This window comes from Armigeres subalbatus, chromosome 3 (assembly GCF_024139115.2).
Source record: "Armigeres subalbatus isolate Guangzhou_Male chromosome 3, GZ_Asu_2, whole genome shotgun sequence".
Lineage (NCBI taxonomy): Eukaryota > Metazoa > Arthropoda > Insecta > Diptera > Culicidae > Armigeres > Armigeres subalbatus.
The window spans coordinates 303,239,060-303,265,339 of NC_085141.1; the positions used below are offsets into that span (position 1 = coordinate 303,239,060).

Sequence of the window (26,280 nt, forward strand, 5' to 3'; positions counted from 1 at the left end):
TAGTTAGATCAAGGACTTGCCTCACCACTGAGGCACATACCTACATCCTATTACCTATACAGGTTTGGTCTCATTCGTCGTCGGCAATATCATAGGACGTCAAGCAATATTTGACCAGCGACTGCCAATCAGCGAACTGAAAACTCACATGTTCCATCGTGTGAGGCTTCCTTCCTTCACCGCACGATCATCGACCAAAGCCGGAGATTTCGCGATGAGATTGATCTTGCGATCTGTTTACACTTCTTCCGTCAAGATGCCGCTGAAGCTGATAGCCATCGACCAAACAAACAAAGTCGTTGGTTGGTGTTGGTACACGCCTTTGTTTGGAGGAAGTGAAAATTGCGAATGTTTTCGAGGGCTAGGATCTACGGTGCACTGCACAATAAAGGCAGGAAACATGCAGCGCAACGCGCGATGTTTGTCTTATCACACCGCAAACCGGTTCTAGACGATCGTCGATTCTAGATTTCTGGCCAATCTATCTAAGTACGACAGTGAATACGTAGCACAGGGGTTTAGTTGATAGTTTTAGAGGTCATGATGCATTGAACTCTGTCGAAGTAAGTGCATTAGTGTACTTTGCAGTGAGTGGCTGTCCGCTGCACGCGCAGGGTTAAACGCGGTCAATCTCAAGAACACGTGCCAATTTAAACCTTTTTAACCACTCCACAATATTGTGGAAACTGTACCGCTCTTTGGCGAAATAGGTAATAAACAATTCGGAATGATCGATAGCAAAGGGTAAGTTGATAAGCACAAGCAGGAAGATCACGTAGTCTTGAAAATCACCCAAGCGGGAACAGGATTTAGCGCTGCTCAGAGGTGCAGAACACATTTTTTACAATAACAAGAGCATGTTCAATAAAATTTCCGTTTGATAATTACTACTTTTTGAAGCAACTACTATGACTTCAAGCACGTATAAACATATACACAACCAATCTAAAATAGTAACATTTTTACAGGAGATAAGTTAGTACATTATGTTGATAATGAAAAACAAATCTTACATAGCTGCTCATCCGTTTGGTTGTCTCGTATGTTCTCACTAGTGGAATGTTCCTTGATTCTGCCTGTCAGCCTATCAGTCTCATCAGCTGCCTCATCTTCGGAGGAATCTTCCTCTACGCCCACGTCGCTCACCTCTTCGTCGTCGTTGTCATCTACCTGCTCCTCACAGCCCGCCGCCGTCCTACCGCGGTTCGTGGCTGTTTTCTCCACTTTCGCCGGAAGCATTCGCTTTTTTCGGCGGCGGCGCCGTTGTAACCGCGATGAGCCACTAACGCTGCCACTAACACCGGACGACGAACCGATGGTGGCCGACGATATCGAAGACGTCGAAGAGGACGCCGAACTGGATGCTATCATGCGGAACAAATTATAGGGCTTGGATTTCGGACTGGACAGCGGAGACATTTTGCGCTTTGACTTCCGTCGATAGTATTGTGATGTGGCGTAGGTCCACCGAGTGCTGACCCCCGTCGAGAAGCTCGTTGTGATGCGCGTTGTGCTGGAAGGTGACACCGTATCATAGTACAAGTCCAACAGATCGTCCTCGTCCGAATAAAGCGGGCATGACGAGAATGACGGCGTCGGGAGTCTGGAGCGGTCCAACGGACGCGGCCGGAAGCGCTTCTCGATTACAGCGTACAGCGCCACCTTGAACAAGAGAAAGAAGAAAGAACGATACGAACAAACGAAGAAACGAAGGGGTTTTTGGTTATTTTAACAGTGCAATCTACAATATCGCATGATGGGAACATGATGATATGAGAATGGAGATAGAAATTGAGAACAGAAAACACGAGTAGAATGAATGTACATAATTAGTATACTTGATGGAGCTGTTAGTTACGGTGCATGTGATCGATCATATTCCCTTTTTCAAGACAAACAACATCAGCAATAGCGGTATAGATACGGTATAATAACATAATGCATGATGGCATGATAGCTGACAACTATTTAATAAAGTGTTTGTAAATCTGCAAAAACTTGACCTTCGACAACTCAAAAATAGTAAAGAGCATTCCGTCGATTCCATAGAGAGCTATTGGCACATTTATTTTGTGTACATTTGGTTATACATTCTATTGGTTTGCGACTACTCCTGATTCTGTGGGCGTTGCAGTCGCAAATATATCATTCATGGCCGTTGCCATGGTCCACAAAGCTAGAAGAATATTGTTTGCGATTGGGGTCTAATTGATTGCGAATATTTGAATATTTTACTTATACTTTTACTATCCCGATCTAAGCAGTGTAACAAAATTAGAGCTTAGTTGTATCGTTGGTTGTCGAAAATCGGCGCGCTGCCGCATAGAAATTTTCCACGCTGCCGAATATTTTTAACCACGCCGATGTCTGTTGAAGAATTATCAAACAAGTAGGTTTATGGGTTTCGTACATTTTGTTAAAAGTTCATGTTACTGGTAAGTTTATCTTATCGTAAATACATATTTTCAATTAAGTTTATATTTTATATTGCATTTATCTACTTGCAAGTATGCAAACATTATTGGACGACAGCCTACCCACAACTGTAACTAGCATTAAGTTGATTATGCTCAAGTATGATCGGGCGAATCTGTGTCAAAAGGTCGAAAGGACAAAATGTCGAGAGGACAAAAGGTCGAAAGGACAAAACAACGAAAGGACAAAAGGTCGAAAGGACAAAAGGTCGAAAGACAAAAGGTCGAAAGGACAAAAGGTCGAAAGGACAAAACAACGAAAGGACAAAAGGTCGAAGGGACAAAAGGTAGAAAGTCAAAAAAATGAAAGGAAAAAAAGGTCGAAACTTACATAATTGAAAGGACAAAAGGTCGAAATAACAAAAGGTCGAAGGAAAACAGGGTCGAAAAAATAACAAGTGTAAATGAAAAACTGGTCAAAAAATCAATTTTTAAATCTGAACAAATAAAAATTAATTTTTTTTTTAAGTTTACCTTCTGAAGGCGGTCTTGGGCGTTAGAGGGTTACTAGTTGACTTCAAAATGAAACACAAACGTTCACAAATCACGTAAGAGAGCGTCCATAAATTACGTAACGCTTAGAGGGTTGAGCGAAGTGTGACGAACCATACAAAATTTTTAGATGTTTCTTACAAAAAGTGAGACATAGGGGGGAGGGAGGGTTTGTTAATTCCCAATTTTTGCGTTACGTAATTAGTGGATCCTCCCTAACGCAAATATTGGCAATCTAATACCCAATCCCAATGTGCGAAACTCGAATGACAAGCCTTTGATTAAAAGAAGGAAAAATTCAACAATAAAATATAATCAGGTGAAACACAAATAAACATAAATATGCGAATCTCGAAAGAACGGCCTATGACTAAAAGAAGGAAAAATTCAACAATGAAATATTATCAGGTGCATAAATGTACAAAAGAATGGTTGATTAACACTCGACGTTTTGCCTAATGTTTTCGACCTTCGACCTTCGACCTTCTTTTGTCCAACAACCGCAATTTCTATCTTTCGTTCTTTCGACCTTTTGTGCTTTGACTTTTTTACTTTCGACCTTTTGTTCTTCGACGTTCTACTTTCGACCTTTTGTCCTTCGACCTTTTGACTCAGATTTTTTGTTTCGACCTTTTGTCCCTTCGACCTTTTGTCCTTTTCACCTTTTGGCCTTCGACCTTTTGACCTTCGACCTTTTAACCTTCGACCTTTTGGCTCAGATTTTATTGTTTCGACCTTTTGACCTTTAGACCTTTTGACCATCAACCTTTCCGCTCAGATTTTTTGTTTCGACCTTTTGTCCTTTCCACCTTTTGTTCTTCCAACCTTTTGTCCTTTCGACTTTTTGACTCAGATTTTTTGTTTCGACCTTTTGTCCCTTCGACCTTTTGACCCATCGACCTTTTGACCCATCGACCTTTTGACCCATCGACCTTTTGACCTTCGACCTTTTAACCTTCGACCTTTTGTCCTACAACCAAAGAACAAAAAGACAAGAAATGAGATGGGAGTTGTGAGTGACATGCAAGGTGGAAGTAGTGAGCATAGATAAATGGGACGTGAGAAGGGAAAGGAAGGAAGATATAAGAAGTACAAATCGGCAAGTGAAAAATGTGATGTGAGAAGTGAGGAACAGAGAAGTAAGAAGTGAGAGGTAAAAGTGAAGTGAAAAGAGTGAAAAGGAAAAACAGAAGAAAGGAGGACACATATATAGTAGTAAAGAAAGAAGAAGGAAGAAAAAAGCAAAATAGAAGAAGGAAGAAAGAAGAAAGGGAGAATAAGGAGAGAAGACACAATGAAGCAAAACAAAAGAAAGAAGGAGGAAGAAGTAACAGAAAAATAGAAGAAAGATGGAATAAATAAGAAAGAAAGAAGAGAGAAATAAGGAAGAAAGAAGAAATAAAGAATAAAGATGGAAGAAATAAGGAATAAAGAAGAGATAAATAAGGAAGAAAGAAAGAAGGAAAAAACGAAGGATTAAAGAAGAAAGAAAGGAAGAAGGAAGAAAGAAGGATGAAAGAAGGAAGAAAGGAAAAAAGAGGGAAAAAAGAAAAAAAAGTAGGAAGAAAAACAGGAAACAAGAAGGAAGAAGAAAGAAAGAAGGGAGAAAGAGAGAAGAAAGAAGGAAGAAAGGAGAAAAAATCAGAAAGAAAGTAGGAAAAAATAAGGAAAAAAGAAAGAAAAAAGGAAGAAGAAAGAAGGTGGAAAGAGAAATAAAGACGGAAGCAAGAAAGGAGAAAAAAGGAAGTAAGGAAGAAGAAAGAACGAAGGAAGAAAGAAGAAAAAAAGAAGGAAGGAAGCGAAAAGAAAGAAGGAAAAAGGAAAGAAGAAATACGGAAGAAAAGAAGTAGAAAGGAAGAAAGAAGGATAAGAAAAGAAGCAAAAAAGAAAGAGTAAGGAAGGAAGAAAAAGAAGAAAGTAAATAGAAAGAAGGGAGAAGAAAATGGAGAGGAAAGAAAAAAGAAATAAGGAAGAAAGAAGGAAAAAAAGAAGAAAGAAAGAAGAAAGTAAGTAGGAAGAAAGAAGGGAAAAAAGGAAGAAAAAAGGTAGAAAGCAGGAAGAAAGATGAAGGAAGGAAGGAAGACGACCTTTTGTTCCTTCGACCTTCTGATTCTTCGACCTTTTGTCCTTTCGACCTTTTGACCTTCGACCTTCTGTCCTTCGACCTTTTGACCTACAACCGTTCATTATAGTTTCCGAAGTGTTTATGATGGGCCAAACACAATGGATACGTTTGCATGCGTTTTGACAGTTCTCCCATGGGAAAACTGTCAAAACGCACGCAAACGTGTCCATTGTGTTTGGCCCATGAGAATTTTTCTTATGCGGAAATCACGAATTGAAGTTGAGTAAATCGTGAAAAACTAGAATTAAGATTCGTATGGAAATTTTGCAGGGGAATATACCGGAGAGGTTTCAGGAAGAGTTTTTGGAGTATGCCTTAAGGAATTTCCGGGGGAATTTCAAAACAAATTTTCGAAGCACTTTAGGATTTCCGCGGAAACTCCTGGAGGAACTCGAGGAAGAGAAGACAGGAATAAAAGCTCCTATGGAATATCTGAACTCCAGAGAAAATTTTGAAAAGATTTTGGAGGAATTACTTCAGGAACTTCCGGTAGAATTCCTGCAGGAATCAACGAGGGAATTATCTGAGGGGGCTCCGGACGAACTCCCTGAACAACTTATGAAGGAATTCCTGGAGAAACTTGCAAGAAAATTCTTAAACAAGCTTCCTGTAGAAATTTTGTAGGAATTCCGGCAAAAAATCTAAAAGGAAATTTCGGATGAAATCCTGGAAGAAATTTTGGACGAAATCTTGGAGGAACTTCCGGACGAAATTATGGAGGAACTTCTGGACGACATCCTAGAGGAACTTTCGGACGACATCCAGGAGGAGCTTCCGGACGACATTCTGGAGAAACTTCGGGACGAAATCCTGAATGAACTTCTGGACGAAATCCTGGAGGAACTTCCGGACGAAATCCTGGAGGAATCTCTGGACGAAATCCTGAAGGAACTTCCGGACGAAATCCTGGAGGAATCTCCAGACGAAATCCTGAAGGAACTTCCGGACGATATCCTGGGGAAACTTTAACACGAAATCCTGGAGGAACTTCCGGAGGAATTCCTGTAGAAACTTTCGGACGAAATCCTGGAGGAACTTTCGGGAAAAATCCTGGAAGAACTTCTGGACGAAATCCTTGGGTAAGTTCTGGACGAAATACTGGAGGAACTTCCGGACGAAATCCTGGGGGAATTTCCGGATGACATCTTGGAGGAACTTTCGGACGAAACCCTGAAGGAACTTCCGGACGAAATCTTGGAGAAACTTCAGGACGAAATCCTGGAGAAACTTCCGGACAAAATTTTGAAGGAACTTCCTGACGAAATCCAGGATGAACTTACAGACGAAATCCTGGAGGAACTTCATGGAGAAATCCTGGAGCAACTTCAGGACGAAATCCTGGAGGAACTTCGGGCAAAATCCTGGAGGAACTTCCGGACGAAACCCTGTAGCAACTTCCGGACAAAATCCTAGAGGAACTTCCGGACGAAATCCTGGAAGAGCTTCTACACGAAATCCTGGAAGAACTTCTGGACAAAATCCTGGAGAAACTTCCGTACCAAATCCTGGAGTAACTTCTACACGAAATCCTGGAGAAAGTTTCGGACGTAATCCTGTAAGACATACCGGACGAAATCCTGGAGGAACTTTCGGACGAAATTCTAGAAGAACTTTCGGACGAAATCCAAGAGGAACTTCTGGACGAAATCTTGGAGGAAGTTCAGGACGAAATTCTGGAGGAACTTCAGGAAGAAATCCTTGAGGAATTTCCGCACGAAATCCTGGAGGAACTTCAGGACGAAATCCTGGAGGAACTTTCGGGTGAAATCCTGGAGGACCTTTCGGACGAACTCCTGGAGGAGCTTCCGGACGAAATCCTGAAGGAACTTCCGGGCGACATCCTGGAGAAACTTTAACACGAAATCCTGGAGGGAACTTCAGTTAGGTTCAGTTAGTTAGTTCAGAAGTTAGGGAAGAATTCCTGGAGGTACTTCCGAATGATCATGTGAACTGATCCAAAATGAACCATTTCTTTCCAGATTTATCATATTCATTTTTCGTCATTGCAAAAAGTGTGTGCAACTCGTTGCAAAACTCGATTTTTTCAGCACCCATACAACTCGTGGTAAAGAAATCAACTTTTTGCTTCTAGTTGCACAAACTACTATTTAGGAGATGTGGAGGTCAAACAAGCTTGAAACTCGTTCAATGTGAATTTTTAATACACAAAGTGACAGCTTTCTTCACGAACAACTCACAGAGGAGATTAGGGGCTTATTCGGAACACATCAGGTGTTCTGCTTTATTCACTCTGCTTTCAAGTTGCTGGGATGGAGGAGAGAAAGTATCAAAGCCTCCCATGCAGTGTATCAGAGTTCCATTCTTGTAGCAGACTTAATTATCTTAATGTCTGAAAATATTTTTCTAACAGCGTGTGGTAACAACACTCCTTGTTAGGTTACTAACAGATTTGCTTTGCTGAGTTGTCTTCCATTGGTGGGCGATGAAGATCTACATTGAATCAACGATTGCCAAATTTCAACGATCTAGAAAGCATCAGTGATTAGGCCGCAGTAGAGCATCAATTTGGCATGAATTTAGTCGAATTTACTCATGATCTGAGATTTTTCAATGCGTGATCCGGATCCAGTTCGAGAGAAGCGTCCGAAGGTTCCCCCTGAAGCACTTTGTGATGTTGCGAAAGTGGTCTCATCCGCATATTATTAGTGAGAAACCATAAAGCAAGAGCTATCTCAAGACACGTTTTGGTCAGCAAACGGAAATGTCCCTTCCGTGATGTTCCGGGGATTGCCAATGAGGTCATAGGCCCTTTATGAAGGCACCAGAAGTTTATTCGTTGGAGCCGTGAAGAATGAGTCGTTCGCATGACACTCGGTGACGTTACGGGAAATGCCAATGAGGTCTTTCGCACTTAAAAGACTCGTCAGAAGATTATTCTTAAGAAATCATGAATAATGAGTTTTCTCATGACAAATGTTGGTCTGATGATAGAAAAGTCCTCTCGCATAAGTTCCGCCTGGGTACTCCACTCTGGAAGTAGCCAATGATGTTTTATGCGCTTTAAAACACAATAAGTTTATTCCTGAGAAACCGTCAAGAATAAGTTGTCGAATGACACGTTTAGGTCTAAAAATGAAAATATCCCCTTTTACATGTTCCCCCGGAGCACTCCATGATGTTCCGAAAGTGGCTAATGAGGTCAATAGTCCTTTACAGACTCATCCAAAATTTATCCGTGACACGTTTTGATCTACAAATGGAAATGTTCCATCCTGAAAGTTCACACGGGAAACTTCGCGATGTTCAAGGAGTGGCCAATGAGACGCACTAGCTGTTTATTCGTGAGAAACCGTGAAGAAAGACATGTCGCATGACACGCTTTGGTTTAAAAATGGAAGCGTTCCCTTAGTTAGTGCTATAAAGCTGTCAGCAAGAGGTCAGTTAAAAAAATTGAATACCTACTTGCTAAAAGTTCACCTTTTATTTATTTACACGAGTTTCGAGACGTGAAAGGAATTGTTGTTTGTTTATGAAGCATGAAACAACTAAGTACTGGTTTAGCATGTGCCATAATCAGTTGTTTAGGCTAATTACAAATCTGAATTTTGTTTTTGTAGCAACACCATATATCGCTAGGATTTATTTACCAATATTCCCCTAGATACCAATTACAATCCGTACACAATTAGTACCAGGTGCCGAGTTCTGTTTATCAAATCAATACAATCAGTGTTCGCTTATCAAATCTGCATTCGTCCAGCTGAATAACCTGTCGTTTTGCGACAGCAATTTTGAGACGCCCCTCCTGGATAATGGGAATTTTTGATAAGCTAGCGCAGCAGGCGTTAATGGTGGGATTTTGCGCCATTCATTCATGGTGATTCAAACATGACGTCCACCACTTTTTGAGATTGCTAGACCCCCCTCCTCCCTCGGTCACGCTTTTTTGTATACCTAGCATATGTACTGTCACAAAATCATAAACTCACTACCCCCTAAAACTTGTGACATCATTTTTGAACGACCCCTAAGAGAAACAATATCTCTTCTTAGGGGGCGAAGACATTTTTACAATGCAATCTTATGTAATCTAATCGAATAAATCTGTAGCCTGGGCAAAAGGGTGGTTTTGCAAACAGATAACAAAAGACTAATCATTATTGGAAATTTGAAAAAACAAAATCGATGGGATATGTGAATTTCTATATTTATCGAATTAATCTCCGGCACACAATAGGGCTTGGTGGTCATATTGCTACCAGTTCTGCTTCATTCGCAGGAGATCGAGTGTTCAATCCCAGGCCTGTTCCGTTCATTCTACTTTGTATCTTTCCATATATGTCTTATGTTCTAGCAATCACTAGAACGGGAAATGGGGCTTTCATACCATTTCCGTCTTCTATCATATACCTACAAACTTGACAAACTAGCAGATACATATCTGTTAGAATTCGAAATGAACGACAAGGTTCGTTTCGGCATCCAATTAGAATATACACCAACCTTTCATTACTATCACATTATTAACCAATTCCGCATGAACTCGTGGCGAGTGTCAGAGGTGTTCTAGGCTTGCAGTGGGCGAGTGACTGCATCATCAATTCCTTCCCATCCCGATAGACCGTAGGACGTGGCCAGCGCCGTTATCGATCATTTAAGAATACTAGAGCTCTCGAACTGTGAACAATGAGGTTGGAGCGCAAACCCCATGCTTCCATCCATTGGTTCCTTGTGCAATTGCGATTGTTCTGGTCAATCACGGAGTAGCAACTACGAAATGCACGGTCATCATGCTCATGCTCATTACTGAAATATCACGGCTTTGAAGTTTTAGGTCGACGATTTTGGTTCGTATTCTTAGTACTTTTATCATGACGTTGAATTTCCAATACTTCCTACTGTGGAACAAACACAAAAAAAAAACAATACAAAAAAGATAAAAATGCAGCCCATTGAGCCCAAAATGACACAAAATCGATGTTAGTATATGACTTGATGTCACTGACGCCCCAAACGGAAGTATTTTGCATATCTCACGCCGCCAAACGATAGGAACATCGAATCGAAAGATAGTGTCAAATTTGATTCCACTTCAATATGCATCCCTTGTGAAGGCTAAAACAAGTTCTTACTCTATAAATAGAGAAATCTATTCTATCGTGCCAAATTAGCATAATTCGCACCCCATTATAAGGTTCAACTGTTGCGGTATGGTGTCGCATGTTCGTCATTCCCATTCATGCAAAGGCTACCCATTTGATGTCACACAACGAGACGACCGAACTGTTTGTCTTCATGCCAACTTTTGGAACGCTTTGCGCCGTGCGCGCGCCCTTCTTGGTCTGGTACTTGTCAATAGACTCATAAAACCGTCCCATTCACGAAATTCGAGCTTTGCGGGGAGCGCTGGAGTTTCCGTGACACTTGAAAGGGTGTCAGTGGTAACTTCTACAATCGTCATCGCCATTATGTCACGCCATGCTGTCTGTCTGAAGCCCCGATATACCTGTTTTCGGCGACATAGCGTGGCGTGGCACCCATCCGTCTGCTGCTCTGTATAGCTACTCTTCCTATGCAGATTTGTTACCGTCCGTGGCGAAACCACTTGTGTGCAGGCAACGACCGATTCTCACGAATCGGATGATGTTTTCTGACGTCACACTAAAGAACGTAGGTTTTGCGTCGCCATAAAAACCTGTTTCGGAACCTGGCAAATCTTTCTTCTTTCTACTGACTGACGCACTTTCAGCCAATGAATACCGATTGGAAATTAGTTTCAATCTTCTACAAGCTTACTCGAATATGTGGACAGGTTTTATTTTCTGATTCCCGGATACATATCTGGAATCGATGCAAATTTATGAATTCATGAGATAAATGAATTGTGCATATAAGAGACCAGCATAAGTTTAAAATAGATACTTTCACTAAGCATGTTCTAAATTATTTAAGATTCCTTCGGTACACCTGTTTACTAACCCAGATATTGTATGTCGCAACGCCGGCGCTGGCTTTATAGCGTATTTGAATTTACGAGTACAATAAATAGTCGGCGTGGCGACATACAATGACTGGGTTAGTAAATAAATTAGTTTGTCGGTTTGAGTTTAAACAGATTAAACACTTGAACCTTTATCTAGTAAGTTACCGTTCAGACTCAAATCCCAAACAGTCTCATATTCCGAATACTCGTCACATGGAGATTTATCTGCAACATATCATTATTATGCCATAAACGGACTTTTTTTCGGCAGGCGTAGATCAAGGACATTATACACAATGAGGTAGCGTTGAAATGTTGCATTTTAATGCATTTAAGGTGGTGGTCGGAATTTGAGACACTTTTTTACTATGCGTGTTTGGCTTTTGAGACAAAGCTTGGCAGAATAAAATCATTCAGAATCAGGAAATCCATTTTTCATGTGTGCGCATGCGAAACTAACGACAAAGCTTTGTTTTTGTCGGAGATAATAATGACAAAGATCCGAAAAATTTTGTCAGCAACAAAAAAAGAAGACAATTTTGTTGCTAAATTTTCATTCCGATATTTTGCATCATCTATACAGCAAAGGTCGTTTTTATGCTATTGTAGTTTCTGCTTTTATGTATGTGTGTATTAGGGTGGCTCAAAAAACACTTTTTCAAATTTTTTGATGGGCCGCCCTCTTATTCGGTTCCATTTGATGTCCTGATGCTCTGGACAAAATTTCAGCCAAATCGGTCAACGTTTGGGCGGTGCTAAACTTGTTGGAAGTTTATATGGAAAAATGTATGCAGAAACATCCAAAAACAGTGATTTGCAGTTGGACGGCACAATATACGATCAAAAACCATGATACTCATTCAGTTCTTGTAGAATTAAATACAGAATGTTATGCAGAAAACCGCGGGAAGATTAGAGTTTGCCCGGCTTAGTTATTAGCATTTTACTGGAGTGTTGTACGGGTGAATTTATTTCTTTTCAAAGGTAAAAGAAACGAAATTTGCTCAAACCCCACTCCAGAGAAATGCTAATAACTTAGCCGGGCAAACTCTAATCTTCTCGCGGTTTTCTGCATAACCTTCTGTATTTAATTCTCCAAGATCTGAATGAGTATCATAGTTCTTCATCATAAGATGTGTAGTCCAGCTGCAATTAACTGTTTTTGGATGTTTCTGCATACATTTTTGCATATAAACTTCCATCGAGTTTAGCACCGCCCAAACGTTGACCGATTTGGCTGAAATTTTGTCCAGAGCATCAGGGCATCAAATAGAACCGAATAAGAGGGCGGCCCATCAAAAAAATTGAAAAAAGTTTTTCCCATACTAATTTGAGCCACCCTAGTGTGTATGTATGTATGTATGTATGTGTGTACAAAAAAATGTGAGACACACTTTTTTGTACTTAACCTTTTAGCATTAGCATTAGCATTAGCATTAGCATTAGCATTAGCATTGTTACGGTGTAATTCGTAGATTGGACACTAGTGATACTCATGTTTTACTTTTGAGATCCTTATCTAGATTGCTATCAGAAATCAAGAAGGGGAGTGGTCCTTGATTCCAGTCTTAAACAAAAATAACAAAAGTATGAGGATTACTACTCCTGGCCACGCCCATCTTCACCGTAACTAGGGAGAGGAAGGAAGTGTTGATGTAGTACTTACTTAACGAGAGGCCACCGACTTAGCGACACCCTCATAAGTACCACGGAGGTGGATAATGAGGAAGGTATTCGTTGGGTCAGGATTTGCTTGTAGCTGGCAATGTAACCGTGGTAGATCTTACCCCGTAACACACCACGTAAAGGTGTCTACCCAGCATTACGGGTACACTTTTTTGTACTTAACCTTATCCGAAAACAAAAAAAAAACATTGTTTGTTTCCCCATTTTTCCCAAAAGTCCCCCTTGAAAAAAAATTCAAAATCGAAAAAATTATTTTTTTTTCAAAAACTGCTGCAATGCATTCAAATGAACGCAAATGAATGTGAATTGATTAAAATATCTAAATCTATCTCCATAAAGTGCAGTTTTGATCTCTCTTATGTGCTTTTCTTGTTAGATTTTATAATATGTACACGAGAAAGGCACCATCATCGCTAGGTGGATTATTCAGGGTTTTGTCATAATGTGTTCGGCTTTTGATAAAGGTTTGTTGCGAGGTGCGTTTGTCAGTAACAAACTCTGTTGATGACAAAGGGTATGTCGTTAGGCCTTTCTTGGATATCGATTCCCTGTTCAGAATTGATAGTTACAACCAATACAATATGATTATCAACCACGTTTGTGAAAGTTCTATTCTTTCGCTATGCGATGGGAACAATGAACCTCCAAAGTGAAAAATGTACTTAAGTGTGCCTAGGGCTGAAAGTCTCGATAATAAATAAAAAAAAATACTTAAGTGTTCGAAATATGAATCAAAACGGTACAGATTGAAATGTTAAGCTGATCATTGGCATCAATCTAGGAAGGCTGATTTGAACAATTTAGAAAGTACTGTCATTAAAGTAATCAATTCGTTTTCTGATTATTATATCATGATTATTCTGATTATGAATTTTTTGACAGTTCAGAGGTACTTTCCGCTGACTCCGACGAGGAGTCCGATAAGGGTTGAGTAAGTGATTGGTTGGCTGCCCCTGAGTCCAACAATAAGTACTACATATTAATCTGGTCATTTGGCATAAAGGTCGTTTGGCATAACGTCGTTTGGCATAACAGCCGTTTGGCATAAGGGCCACTTGGCATAATAGTTATGTAATCACCGATCTCGGAACCTTGTGCATAATATGTTCAATTATTTATAATTATTATCGCTTGAACATTATAATAGAGAGGCTGTGTTTTGTTTTGTTTTCAATTAAATATTGTATCAAATCACTGCTCGAAGGAATATTGGTAGATTTCATGAAATTTTTATTTTTTGCCTCTTCTTCTCAACATCTTTTTATCTATGTGTCAGTATCAAGATCGTCGTTGACTAAGCCAAACTACAAAAGACGGAAACTCGATTAGCAAAATTGTAAGTGCTCAAGAGCAAAACCAATTTTACTAGTTATTTCTGCATGGGATAAAATCTTTAAAAGCACACTTTGTCGGGCATAACTTTAAAAAAGTATACACTTATTTCTTCAAAGGATGAATTTTCCCGGCATATGACAAAGGAAGATGCGATTCGTTTTTTTTTTCAAATAATGCATTTGCCTGGCATAACACAAGGGAGAATATATATGGTTCTTATTTTCAATGCTTCAACATTTATTCAGTTCAAGGAAAGGAAAGATATAATTCTTTCAAAGGATGCATTGGCCCGGCAGAAGGCAAGAGAGGATATGATTCATTTATTCAATTAAAGCAATTGCTCGGTTTAAGGCAAGGGAAGATTTTATCCCTTCTTTCCAAGGATGCATTTGACCGTCAGAAGGCAAAATACGATATGGTTCCCTTATTCAATTCAGACATTTGCTCAGTTTAAGGCAAGGGAAGATATGATCCATTCTTTCTAAGAATGCATTTGCCCGTCAGAAGGCAAAGGACGATATGGTTCCTGCTTTCAATTCAGGCATTTACTCGGTTAAAGGCAAGGTAGAATATGATCCCTTCTTTCAAAGGATGCATCTTCTCGACAGACGGGAAGAGAAGATATGGTTCCTTCTTTCAAAGGATGTATTTGCCCGGCAGATGACAAAAGACGATATGGTTCCTTCTTCAAATTCAAGAATTTTCTCGGTTCAAGCCGGGGGAAGATAAGATCCCTTCTTTCGAAGGATGGCAGAAGGTTCAGCAGAAGGTAGAAGATAATATAGACCAGAGGTCGCACAGACTGAACACTTAACATCTAACATGAGACAACGGATAGAACACATAGCACCAGTGGAGAATTTTCTTATCACGAATATTTTCCTCTTTGCCGGGACGGGAATCGAACCCACGGTTAGAGGGAAGGGAAAATGAGACTCCTTTATTTATAAGATGCATTTTCCAGGCAGGAGGCTCGGTTTAAGGCAAAGGAATATATGATCCTTCCTTTCGAAGGATGCATTTGCCCTGCAGAAGGCAGGAGAGGCTATGACTCCTTCTTTCAATTCAAACATTTGCTCGGTTCAATGCAAGGGGAGATATGATCCCTTCTTTGGAAGGGTGCATTTGCTACTTTTAAGGCTAGCGAAAATATAATCCATTTTTCAAAATGAATCCTTTAGCATTTTCTCTCTCTTTGATTCTTTATTGGGTCAAAACCGATTAAGTACATACATATACAGAATAATTGCATCAGCACTTTAGATTCCCGAAAATCAAATTAATGTAACATGCTGAATATTCAGAAATCCTTTTAAACATTCCTACAGAAATTTCGACTAGAAGTGATTGGCCCAGGATCGAGTGCAGTGGAGAAGGATACTCCATTCGGAATAGGTTTATCGTAGAGCTGTAGCCCATCAAGTATCAAGAAGTACAGAAATTCCTTCAGGGATTTCATCTAAAAGGGACTGGGGCATTTGACATAAGGTTATTTTTATTAAAAGCCATTTGGCATAACGGACATTTGACATAATTACAAACTGCAACAAAAAAGTGGGTCATTTGGCATAACGGATATTCAACATAATTTGGAACTGTGAAAAGGAAAGGATTGCTTTATTTTGAAGAAGAAAACACATTAATCTTTGCTTTCACTGGGCAAACCATGAATCCAATGGAAAGATAAAAATTATCATTGCTTCATACTCGGCTAATGCATGCTTTCTACGAAAGGATTATGTCTTTTCAATATTAATATCAAGCTGTATTATATTCATCATTCCGGGTTTTTCCAGCACCACTTGGTTTAGTAACTAATTTTATGAACACAAAAAAAAAATATGCCATATGTCCGTTATGCCAAATGACCCTCACTTTTGCTGTTCATAAATATTACTGTTCATAGGTATTACTCAAGACATTTCTTCAAGAAATTCAAGAAACTCCAGAAATTCCTTCAGAGTAGGAATTCCTTCGGAACTTCCTCCACGAATTTTTTTTTTCAGGAAATTCTTTGGAAATTTCTCAAGGTTTTCCTCCGGATATTTCTTGATTCCTCTTAGAATTCCTCCGAAAATTTCTTTGAAAAATTACTCCTGAAATTTCTCCAAGAACACCTACGGAAATTGTTTTAGGAATTCCTTCGGAATTTACTTATTTTTTTTTGTATTTTTTTAGGAACTTCTCGGTAAGTTTCTCTGAGAGCTCCTTCGATAATTCCATTGGAAATTCTTTAAGCACATCATACGGAAATTCATTTAGCAAGTATTTCAGGAGTTTCTTAAAGAAATATACAGGTTTTCTTTTTTTTCTTGTTGAGTATTTCAATCACTGCGACTATTTGTTAGATCTATTGTGATAAAGGTATTCCTTTTAAAAATTTCTCCAGTGATTTCTTTGGAAACTCTAGGAATATTTCCTTGGAATACTTTCATAATTAGCCGCAGGAATTCTTTCAGAACTTCTTAGAACCTTTTTCCAGAAATTATTTCAGAGTTTTTTCCATTTCCTCCTCATTCAGCAGATCTACTAGAAATTTCTTCAGAAATTTCTTTAGGAAGTTGTTTTGGATTTTTTTTTTATATTTCTTTGAGAATTTCAATAGAAATTCCTCTGGAAATTTTCTTTAGCAATTTTTTTTTAAATTTCCTTAAGAAATTCCTTTTCATTTACCTCTAAGACTACCTTATAGAATTTCCTGGTGAGTTCTTTTGGAAGTTTCTTTAGAAAGTCTTCTTTCTTCATTAAGTAATTCCATAAAGAAGTACATCGGGAACCGGAGAAATTCTTCCTATAATATCTCCTGTACGAATTTACACAGCTAGCATTGTTTTGCAATTTTACGTAGGGGAATAGGGGGTAAAATTAATACGTTAAGGAGTTGCGTTGAATTCAATCATGAAACGAGGATTATTTTTTCTAGTTTCATCACTTAGTCCAACAATTTAGATTATATTCATATTGCAAACATTTGTTTACGCTAATAAACATTGTTTTATATGGTTTTTCTTTGAAATAATGTGTCAAATAACTCTCTCTATAACTTCTGTTATAAGGGGGGTCCCGTAGCGTAGTTGGCTACACGTTCGCCTTTCAAGCGAATGGTCATAGGTTCGATTCCCAGCCCCTCCACCTTGTCGGATGCGCAGCCTTATGCGGTGGCGTATTGGGGTGCACGCCTCACCGTCACGGCTGCCTGATGACAACTGACAACTTGTTCTTCTCGGAGGCATTCCTCCAACGTTAAATGGCAACCGGACAATGCAACGATCATTGGATACACGACATGGACAAAACGAACACAATGGACTCACGACGAAATGGACCAGCAACGACAACAACAATGAATAATGGAAAAATCTAAAAATAGATTCTGTGTGGATTCTGGCTGCAAAATACCACAGTAGATCTCGGCACAGTAGCGGTTAAGGTGAAGCGTTATGACACTCAAATTGCAATGTGATTGTGTCATAAAAATCATCAACCATGGATTTGTAGTGGTGGAAACTTCCAATACCAATTCAGTAAGCATACACGTGGGATTCATTTTTTGTTAACATCCGACAACAGTAAACATTGCACGCATTCTGAAGAATTCAGCCCAATTTTTATAAGCAGTATTAATCAATACAGTCTAAGCATGGGTTTAACTGATGGAATTGGTCAGAAAAGCATCAGTTTTCATTGGTTTAGGTGAATATTGCGTTAGGAAAAGATTGATTAATTAAATCGATATTTTACATGTTTCTGCTATTATTTCACAATAGTTCATATCGACATCACTGTCTGCTGCTGATCAATGATTGCTTGCATACGACGCTACCGACGACGTGCAGAGTGTTGAAACCGGCGTCGTCGTTGGCATAGTGCGTTACTGGGGGGATTTTTTTCACTTTGTTCACTTGCTTATATATCTTCCCTAAATTAGCGCTATGTGATAATATCATCATACCGCCGCATAGATTGAACTTAGAACTTAAAAAAGTCCAGATTTACTTTTTAGTGAGTGGTCAGGTATGTAGGCAATGTATGAATTAAATTTATCTGTGCATATCGGGGTGGGTGGGGAGGTTGATTGTTTGACTGTGTTGGTAAGCCGCAAGGCAGCCATTCTGAATGACATGTCATGAAGCCTTAAGTAACACAGAGTGCCTACCAAATAAATAAAGGAATAAATAAATAATTCTCCCTATAACGATGCAAACAAAGATTATACTATTTACCCCTCCAACATTTTTGTGAAGATTGTCCTATTTGCCACTGTAATTTGAACCAACTTTATGATGAATTTGTTTTGAATTAAAGTTTACGGAAAACTGATTGAAAATTACATCAGACCCAATTTGTACGGTCTCGTTTGATATTTTGGATAGTGACTTGTGCATGGTTAACATACCACACCTGTTCATTTTACCACCTCTTCCCCTCATTTGGAGCATGCAAAATAAATTTAAAATTCAATCAAGCATACATCATTTAAGGCGAAAATATGAGCTGTGATTTAAATCACAGTGTATTTTTGCTAGTTAACGAATACCTGAACGTTTTTTGTGTGTCTTGTATCAAAATTCACGCTATCTTTGCTTCGTCGGAGTTTTAAAAGCTCGCTTAGTAAGTCAATTTTCTATCTTTTGGTAACTTTGTCAGAAAATTCATTATTTTGTTAGTTTTTTTAGTCTAATGAATTTTTGAATACATTAATCAACTCGGTCAGAGGTAGAGGACTAATCATATGGACCTAATTAGGTATGCAGTTCACTAATTCAGCCATTAGTTCAGTTCACTCATTCTTTAAATTATTCGTTTAGTCGGACAATTGTCGAATTCCATCAGTTAAGTCATTCAGGTAGATTACTGAAGCAAACGAACAATACGAACTAATTCGAACCGTTAACTAATTCCGCAAGATTGGGAATCATTGCATTGTCTAATTTAGGCGGATTTAATTTGAATCAACTAATCACTGCTTTTTTGTTCGACTGATTTTTAAACTATTTGCGAGTTTAACAAATAGCTAATCAATAGCTGACATTGTCCGTGGTAAATTTGATAAAATTGTTTTCGAGAGAATGCAAACCGCATTGAATTACACACTGGTGCAAAGATGAAGGACTGAACATAAATCCTACAAAAACAACAATAGTTCCTTTAATTAGGAAACGTAAACTTAATTCTTCTACGCTCTTCTGAGGTGAGACAAATTTATCATTGTCTTTCGATACAAAGTACTCAGCTAGCAAAATGTGGATCAAGCATACGGTTTATTGGAGCCGAGCCTCATCGGTGTGCTTCCAAAATGGAGATTAGAAACTAGGAAAAAATACAGATACAAAATAAATGGAAAAGTACTTTAGACTCCGGGCAATCAAAACGAATTATACATTACGACTACTTAGCCTAAGTAAAAATGATTTAAGATTTTACACTGGTTTGATAACAGAGCATTGTCCTTGTAAATATTATCTAAAAATCATTGGTATGTCGTTTTTGCAAGTTTGAGAGTGAAAGCTCTGAACACTTATTATGCAACTGTGTTGAACTTTTTCACAAACGGCTCAAATTTTTTTTAAGAAAATTATTTTGAGCTTTTTAGTGGAATGTCTTCACTTGTCATAAGACGAGTTTGTACAATCCCATTGAAAAATTCCATAAAAATACAAAATTTCGATACTATATTAAAAATTAGTAACAAATATGTACCTAAATTCGTCAACACTTTTACCAAAGTTCATCGAGATCATTACCGAGTGCTGTAGGATTTTTGGCAATTAAAACATATTGACATTAAAGTACACTAGACGTAGATTTGAATCGATTTCAGGCGGCCGTCACATGTTCCCGGTGCTTTTTTTAAGCGTTGGTCATTGACTTTTTCGCCCATGCCGGTTGACGCCGCCGCAGGGGCACCAACTGCCACCTCGCCGCCGCCGATAGGCGCACAAGTCTAATTATGAATGCGCCGGAGAAGCAATGACTGAAAGTAGTACGCACTTCGTTACTTCAAATTATTTTTTTGAAAATATTTTTATACGCTTTCGGGCAAGGATGATTTTTTTGAACAGATGTAATTCCCATCGAAACACTTTTAGGCTACATTCATGGTAAGTTGCATCATATAAGTAAATATCAATTGATTGAAGCAGCTATATGCATGTTATGCCGGGAAAGGGATCAGAAAGCTTATTTTCATTTAAAAAACTTAGAGATTTTTTTTCATGACAATATTGGACAATCATCATTGCTATGAGCAAACAAACAGCAGTGTCTCCATGCTTACTTATTTGCTATGCTTACGTATTTGTTGCTTTCTAGCATTTCGAATTCGATTGTAATTTATTTGTAATTATCTTATTTGCTTTGTCACCTGACGTCAATCGAGTGTTTGTGCAACAAACGCCTTCGTCAATTATCAACCAGCACCAATCTGAATCCCGGACAAATGTTGGCTTATAGATTCCCGGAACATATTTCAATGGAGTTAGTAAAAACAAACTAACTTTATCAACTTCAAGAACAAACGTACAAATATGGGTCTTCACAGTGAATCGTAAAACCAATTTTGCTGCGTACAAATAATTTTGATTACCTATCATCTGTTTGAGATTTCATTGGGTTCTGAAACAAATGTGCTCAATCATTTGTTTTTGGAAAAATTGTCACGGTTCGACAAAATGCATCGAGAAAGAGAGGCGTTTTGAACCGTACCACTTGTCCAGTTTATGAATGCGAACAAAGGCAGCATAATAGTTTCTAAATGTAATCAAATTTAATGACTGCTTGTCAACAAATGGCTACCACGTGCTTCTATACTAAGAACATTCAATGAATTTGTTTTCCTATCCTAGCATGGGTTCTTTTGTTTAAATGCATCTCTACTGAAGAAAACTAGGACTTCTTCTAACAAAATGATTGTTCAACGAGTTCCTATCTTGAGGCATGCATCTATATTCTGCACTTGAGCTTGATAAGCAACACCATCTTTTAAGTAAATTTTCCAATAATTGCCATTATATTTACTAAGCGCCGCTCGAGTACGAGGCAAAGTACGATTCTTTGGCAATATTTCAAATTGATAAGCTATTTTGCCTGTCATTAGCGCTGGTAACCATTGGCTATCACCTGACCGAGTTCGAAGTAGGAAAAGAACTCATAATGATAATATTCTTTGATATAGAGGCGATATATTATGACACAGTGACTCACCATTGGAGGACAAATCTTTGAATGACAAATGACCTTATCTGCTTTTGTAAACATAGATCGAAACGTAAATATGTCGAACTTGATAACACACCTAAGCAAACTACTGAACCGATAAATTGTGGCTCGGATATTTGTTTACAAAAACTATATATAAATAAGTCACCTATTAAAATTTGTTATTGATTAGATGGTTTACTTCGCACCCTCGCTAATCGCCATATTTCCACAGCGCCTAATTGTTATCTAATATTGCTACGCACCTTCATGGCTTTTCCTGTTTACCAGTTGTTTATTGGTGGTTAGCACGATGTAAATATTTAAGGTACCGTAAAATAAGGTAAATGTGATGCTTAAAAATTTTGCAGCTTCACAAATGTTCCCAAGTTTAAATTAATGAGGCAATTTTGCATGAAATTTGAAAATAGCCAAAATGTTTTCCAGAAATATCTTTGGAATTATTGCTTTCTACGACTAAAAAATCTAATCAAAAGCATTCCCAAATAATATTGTTTAGCTTATGCATGCAGACTAATACTTGATAGCAACGTTAACTAGGGAAGAAAAAAAAGTGTCGTGATGTTGAGATATTTCATAATTATACACACACTTAAGGCTTCAGTTGATGCGTCGTACTGCAAATATGCTGTTAAATTCAACTTATTTTAAGCTTTCGCTTGAAAAACTATTGAACAATGATAACAATGATTTTCATTAATAAAATTGACCCCCAGTGGAACAACTTTACCAATAGTGGCGAGTCTTATAATAAATCAATGGAATGATAGCATCACTATGATATTTTTTGGTAATTGTATTAACTTAGGTATTACAGCTGTACATTTCACATAATTATCAGTTTTTTTCAAAATATTTCTTCTGTTGATCTACTAATACCTCCACTATTGAAAAACCATTACCCTATAGCATTTAGTTTTGTACTTTAAAGCTAATTGATGTTACGGCAGGTATTTTCGTCTGCGTTCTTATTCCCCATTATAGGCTTGAAAGCCAATAAACGTGATACTTATTTTGCTATAACATATCCTTATCAAAATGAAGAATTATGAAAAGTGTTCTGATACAGTGGAGTTATAGCAAATGTCGTGTTGCTTTTTAGAACCCTAACATTACAAATCTGAAATGATACTTGTCAAAACAATGTTACCCACCGTTTCATTAAGCCTCATTCTACGGTTCGCATGTGTTGACCATCGATTAGTGATTTCTACTCATACCAGTCGCAATATCAATGAAACCCTTTGATTGATGTGATACCAATTGGACTACACACTGTGAGCGCCACAAATTATGGACTTTGAAAAACAACTCTGAGGGTACGACACTTTGAACATTAGCTTCGGAGCACTTTAATGCATTTCCAATTATGAGAAAAAGGACATAGGATAACTGTTTTATTTTCCATCTAATGGCCACACAAATTTATTTTCGAAGGAAATGAGCCAAGAAAAATAGGGCAACAATTTCATCAAATAAGTACAATCCCATCTGCATTTGATTCCTTGGTTTCTGGTAGAATGAATATAGGAGCTATAATATGGAGTCAAGTTACGTCAAGTGTAATCAGTTAGAGATGGCTGATTCGTTCGATCGTCTCCACCACAACACGACAGTCTGGTCCGCGATCATCGCACAGAAAAAAATGGTCTGTCCGAGGCATGGACGGGCAAAAATCTGGACAGATATGAGTCTTATAGGCCGACGTGCAGCCATGAACCGAGCCGAAAGCAGAATACTTTTATGTAGTGCACCGTTCATAGACTGAGAAAAAAAAAAACAAAAGTAATAATTCACATAGGTCTGTGACTGGGACTTAATTTCTATTTTTAATTTTCCATTATTTTCGGTTCGGTTCCAACTTCCGACTGAGATGATAGGATAGATAGTAGGTAGGAAATGATCAAAGATTTATATGTAAAACAACGGGCAGATGTGAAACTATCACAAAAAATATCTAAAATGTTACATCAAAAGGCCTGTACTGATCACAATGTTCTATCGTTGATGTGTTTAACGCAACAAAGAAAGTTTTACTGTCTGTGAATTACCATGAACCTTTTTAGGCTCTGTCTCATTTTCCGAAATGAATTTAATTTTACCTCAAAGTGACAGTCGGAAGTCACTGGGAAAAAACAATGTTTTTTTTAATAACTTCGGAACGCAATAACCGACAGGAGGGCCAACTTTCAATATCAAAAGGCAGTAGCAACAACTAGACCGCATTCCGCGTCGAATGCAACCGGTTGCAAGTAATACCTCTAAGCAGTGACGTAGCCAAAAATTGGTCTGGGAGGGGTTTTCTGAACATTTTTATTAATTTACGAGGGTTCAAAAAAATTTCTTCTAAAAATTTTGTCTTTGGGAGGTGTTTGACTTGTTATGACTTTTATGTTTACTGTTTACTTATGTTTTACTTTTACAGAGATTCGCACAGCCGTGCCCCAGCAAACATGTTTTTTTGCCGAGATATCTGTCAAAGTTGCTCTTGGCTGGCTCACCACCGGCGTAAAAAAAATAGATTTCTAGTTTTTCATGTAGAATCCTGTAGAAACATAGAATTTCTAACCCAACTCCCACCCACTTCTAGGAATTCTTCCAGAAATATCTCCAGGATTTTTTCTAGCAATACTTATACCAATTCAGATGTTATATAAATCTCTGGAGAAATTCGTAAAGAAATGCCTTGTTTGGGTTTCCAGAAGATATTCTCTAAAGAATTAAATTACATAATGTCTGAAGAAATTCAAAAAGTTAAAGTATTTTCAAATAGAGTTTTTTTTGAGAAATTAAAAAAAAATCTTTGTCTGCTTCCAATATATATTGTTTGGAATTTTAAATGAAGTTCTGAATAGGGTGTCGACTCAATTTCAAGATTAAAAATCCCTGGTTTTCCCAGGGTTTTAGCTGAATTTCGAGAATTATAAAAAAATACGTTGAATAAAGACATAATATTTCAAAGCAGCTTTCACGGTTTTACTTTATACATGTTTCAGATTATTTTATTAATTTTTGAAATAAGGTTTAAATAAATTTTAAGAGTAAATAGGAAATCGATAATTATACGAGTGGATGCCATTATAAAATCAGATTAATCAGATAAGCGAATAATCAATAAACACGTTGTTTTTACTCAAGACGACTGTCACTAATTCTGAACCTCTGAAGATTTAATAACTTTGAATGCCTAAAACCTTTCTTTGCTCAATTGAGGCCGTTTTAAACATTACGAACTTTTAATTTTATTTTATCGTCTGGTTAACAAACCAACTGGGAAAGCCTCCAGGAATTCTTTGAAATGTTTCTCTAGGAACAAAATTCCAAGAAGAAGGAGTTACCTTCAGGAGTTTCTTCAAAAATTCCTCCTGAAACATAGGAATTTTCTTCAGGAAAATCCTTCTGGAAATCCTCCGAAGAATCCATTCTCTCGGAAATTCTGTTCTTTAGGAAATTTCCCCCAGGAATTCCTTCAAAATTATTAGAAATTCCCTGATATAATTTTAAAGGAATTTTCGAATAAATTCCATAAGAAATTTCTGAAGGATTCCGCCGAAAATTCTCCCAGAAATTCCTTTAAATATGCCTTTAAAAGTTCCTTCAAATTTTTTTTAGGAATTCCTTCCAAATTTCTTAGAAATCCTTTCGAAAGCTCCTATACTGCCGCGATTCGCATAAGAGTCCCATGTCGATTTTTGACGATTTTGATTTTCTTTCAGAAATAAGCTTAAAATGAACTCATCTTCAAGAAAAACTGATAAAATAATAAACATTGTTCTAGAAATTTGAAAATCAAAACCCACTTGTGTTGTCCCATCTTGCTATTTATTCGCATAACAGTCACATTCCAGATTTTGATAAACTCTCGCACAAAACATCAATGTAATTATGGTCCATTTAATAGTTCCATAGCAATGTATACAGATAAAGAATATTATGCCAAATTTTCAGAAAGATTGCTGGTTTTATCGATTTATTAGATTTTTTTAAATTTCTCCATGTAAAACGAGTTTGAAAAATTCAACGGTATATTTCTCAAGTTGAAGAAAACTGACATGGGACGCTTATGCGAATAGGGGCAGTATAGGGGTTCTTCGGATTTTTTTTTAATATTGCTTCAGAACTACTTCTTTTAGGAATTACTTTGAAAATTCTTTTATAAATTCTATCGAAAATTATTTCAGGAAATTCTAAATGACTTTCCGAAGGAATTTTTAAAGTATATTTGGAATGTATTTCCAAAGAAATTCCTGAAACAAATTTAGAAGGATTAACTAAAGGAATACCCGTAAAAATTCCCAAAGTAATGTTCCACTAAATTCCTAAAGGATTCATTTCATTTATTTAGTTAACATCTAAACAGATAACACTGAATCAACAATTTGACGCCACAATGCACGGTTCGAGGCCGCATCTCTCCATCCTCGGATACGCCCCACGCTCGCCAAGTCCTAAAGGAATATCCTATGAAATTCCTGAAGGAAAATCCGGAAATAAAATTCAGATGGAAATTTTAAACGAATACCTGGAGAAGAAACTTTGAAGGATTTTCCGGAGAATTTTAAGGTCTGAGGGAAGCTCTCTCGCGGTAAAGCGCTATTTTCGTACTGAAATGTCTATAACTCGGAATTGGGAACGAATTTTGCTTATCCCAACTGACAATCTCTTTGAAATTTATCAAGGAATGTTCCTACAAAATTTCATGGACCTACAATTTCCCAAATTTGAATTAAGCTCTAAATACTGACCTATTGTAGAACTGAAATTTTCGCTTCTCAGAACCTCTCTCCGATGATTTGAGGCACAAAGGAACCGAATTTTGCAGAACCCCACTGACAAAAGTTTTGAATTTTTCCAACGATCATTTAGATGTAATAAAAAGTATATGTCACCGCAATAAATTTCGAAGGAAGCTCTTTTTACTTCAACCAAGTTTTTTAAATTCCATACAAAAGTTACCATTTCGGGAGAGCAGCCAACAGCATATTTTGTTGTGGCGCACGGCATGA

At 37.8% G+C, this 26,280-nt stretch overlaps 1 protein-coding gene across 4 annotated transcripts in view; it reads right to left on the reverse strand.

Moving 5' to 3' along the window:
- The window catches only part of LOC134225032 (pantothenate kinase 3), a 105,572-nt gene that overhangs the window by 12,818 nt on the left and 66,474 nt on the right, over window positions 1-26,280 (reverse strand). For 3 of the 4 annotated variants that reach the window (XM_062704785.1, XM_062704787.1, XM_062704786.1), the window contains one exon: window positions 1,014-1,662. The exons of the other annotated variant lie outside the window; for it this stretch is intronic. In XM_062704785.1, coding sequence (XP_062560769.1) covers window positions 1,014-1,419 — 406 coding nt within the window. In that variant the 5' untranslated portion in view covers window positions 1,420-1,662. The remainder of the gene's footprint in view (window positions 1-1,013; window positions 1,663-26,280) is intronic. 4 annotated transcript variants of the gene reach the window in all.